The sequence below is a fragment of the Chanos chanos genome, chromosome 6 (genome assembly GCF_902362185.1).
Source record: "Chanos chanos chromosome 6, fChaCha1.1, whole genome shotgun sequence".
In the NCBI taxonomy this organism is placed as follows: Eukaryota; Metazoa; Chordata; class Actinopteri; order Gonorynchiformes; family Chanidae; genus Chanos; species Chanos chanos.
In genome coordinates this window covers 10,155,541-10,157,876 of record NC_044500.1, presented here as the reverse complement: position 1 = coordinate 10,157,876, position 2,336 = coordinate 10,155,541, and the positions used below count along the sequence as shown (strand labels likewise).

The window sequence follows — 2,336 nt, the reverse complement described above, 5'->3', positions numbered from 1 at the left end:
TTCTTTCTTTCTTTTTTTTTTTTAAATCAATCAAAAGTGTGCTGTGCTGACATCTAGTGGTCAAATTTGACTACAGACTAGAAGAGACCAATCTAAAAAGACCACATAACCTTGAATATGTGTATGCTGTGTTGGCCTAAGGTTTAAGGCACAGGAGAAAAAAAAAATCTCCACACATAAACATTATAAAGTCTTTAAGAGAACTTGGTTTGGTAGAACAATCATTGTGCTGTCGATAGTGTCATGCATGGGTTGTGATCGTTGCAAATGATCGTACATATACATTACTGTATTTACTTTTCAGTATTGCATTACTTAACAATCATTCCCGTCAAATGTGACTTTAACTGAAGTCTCTGTCAGGTAAAGTCCTAAAGGTTTTCTTAAATACAAGTACATGGCATAGTGGGAAAGGTGCGTGTATGTTAGTATATAATCATACATTCTCAGAGGAAATGACCACATTCATTTGAAACAAAATTCGGTCTTATTAGTTAACTGTTAAAGCAACTGTAAATATGCTACGCGTTTCCTTTAAGGATCGTTCCACCCACTGGACAATTGGTAAATGTTGTGACGTTTTCCGCATCTTTGTCGGCCCAAGTCGGTGATGATTTGCGCTATGTTCAGCGGGTTAGACAAGGCGCCCTAGCCACAGTGAGAAGAAACATGGAATCAGGGAGTTTTCCTTCCTTCTCTTCGTTAGGCCTGTGGAATCTCCCCTCTATAATCGAGCATCAAAGAGGCGATGAACTGTAGCAAGATACTGGCGACAGTCAGTTGTTCCTCTTTAACGGTATACCGAACAGAGACGCATTAGTACGAGTCTGAGATCCCGTAGGATCTCCCGGTAAGAAATCTCACCGCCACCTACTACTGATATTGGAAACTGCTTACAACTGCATTGCAGCTGCATATCGTAAACGCACGAGCCGGATTTTGATCGGGCAGAACGCTGCTTGTTATCGTGAGAATGACATTTGGGAAAATGGATGGGATCTTCAGTTGTAATGAACCCAGACAAAACAGTGGCAAGTTACTTATGGATGTCCGCTAATTTCACTTCGCTGGATTGTTTTGAAACACATTCCGAAATTCTTTCTTGTTCTTGTTAGTTTAGCCACAGAGCCGATTCGTGTATGAGCATTCCTGGTAGTTGAGAGCCGAACCTCGATTTGCCAACGCATCACAGCGTACGCGACCTCGCAGATTAATCTGCTTCCGCCTTGGACTCATTACCCTGGTGCCGCGAGGCCAAGCTAAACCGAAAGCAGTGACAGAGGAGTGGGTCCGCATACACACACACACACACACAAACACGTATACCCACACTCTCACATGCCGCTCAGATGACCAGTAGGAGATGGAGTCGGTAGAACAGCTAGGTAACGGAGCATACCATAGTTTCACGGTTGCAATACATTTGAAATAAATCGATCTCATGATTCTGTCTCTCTTTCTCTCTCTCTCTCCCCCTCCCCAGACATGGAGGTAATGACTCCACTGATGGAGGAAGCAGAGGACAACTCTGATGAGGACGGGGAGGAAGAGCACCAGCCCCTGGGCATCTCGTGAGTGACCGCTCTCGAAACCTTTCGTATTAGACCAGTCCCGTTTAACGGTTCTAATTTTTAGGTTCAAAACATAGTCTTTACAAGAATAACTCTCTTGCCCTCTCTCTCTCTCCCTCATTCCCTTTTTTTTTTAATTCTTATTTACGCTCTCTCTTAGATTCACACAGACCCTGCTTCATCTTTTAAAAGGGAACATCGGTACTGGACTTCTTGGCTTGCCGCTTGCTGTGAAAAATGCTGGACTGGTGGTAGGTGGTGTTCTGACATTAGGGCTTCCAGGGGCCACATATTTTGTTAATTAGTTCCGTATTAGTTGAAGTTTCTCAACTGCTGCTGGAGTACTGTCCTGAGACCATGAGTAACCAAGCTCTGTACTGGGCCTGGTGTAGTGCCAGTTTTTAAAGCCTAAGTTTAGAATTCCATTCAGTTTTAGCATTTCTTTATGTTAGCCCAGGATGGGTGAGTCCGGTGTGAAAGGAGGAGTGCCTTAGCCTTGGGGTAAAGTTACTTAGAGTTAATGATATCCATGGGCTGACAGGCTCCGTAGAGAAAAGCTCCGTAGAGAAAAGCTCTTTAAATGCTCTGAAAGTTTAGATAGTGAACTGTTTGCAGGTCCTGTTGACTGATCTTGAAGTTTTGCGTAGAGATCAAGTGATGTCCAAGTCTATGCTTTACAAAGCCACAAAACTTGCTTGTTGTTTAAAGGGAACCTTCTCTCTCACTGTCCCTTCATAGCTAGGTCCCGTCAGTCTGGTATTGATA

General features: G+C 43.4%; 1 protein-coding gene across 1 annotated transcript in view; it reads left to right on the top strand.

Annotated features, from left to right (window-relative positions):
* The first annotated feature begins 647 nt into the window (after nucleotides 1–647).
* Nucleotides 648–2,336, top strand: part of slc36a4 (solute carrier family 36 member 4) — a 10,575-nt gene continuing 8,886 nt past the window's right edge. Inside the window, exons 1-4 of the mRNA XM_030777197.1 lie at nucleotides 648–1,385; nucleotides 1,484–1,571; nucleotides 1,732–1,822; nucleotides 2,310–2,336. The exon at nucleotides 2,310–2,336 is cut by the window's right edge and continues 62 nt beyond it. Of these exons, the coding sequence (XP_030633057.1) occupies nucleotides 1,364–1,385; nucleotides 1,484–1,571; nucleotides 1,732–1,822; nucleotides 2,310–2,336 (228 nt within the window). The 5' untranslated portion in view covers nucleotides 648–1,363. The remainder of the gene's footprint in view (nucleotides 1,386–1,483; nucleotides 1,572–1,731; nucleotides 1,823–2,309) is intronic.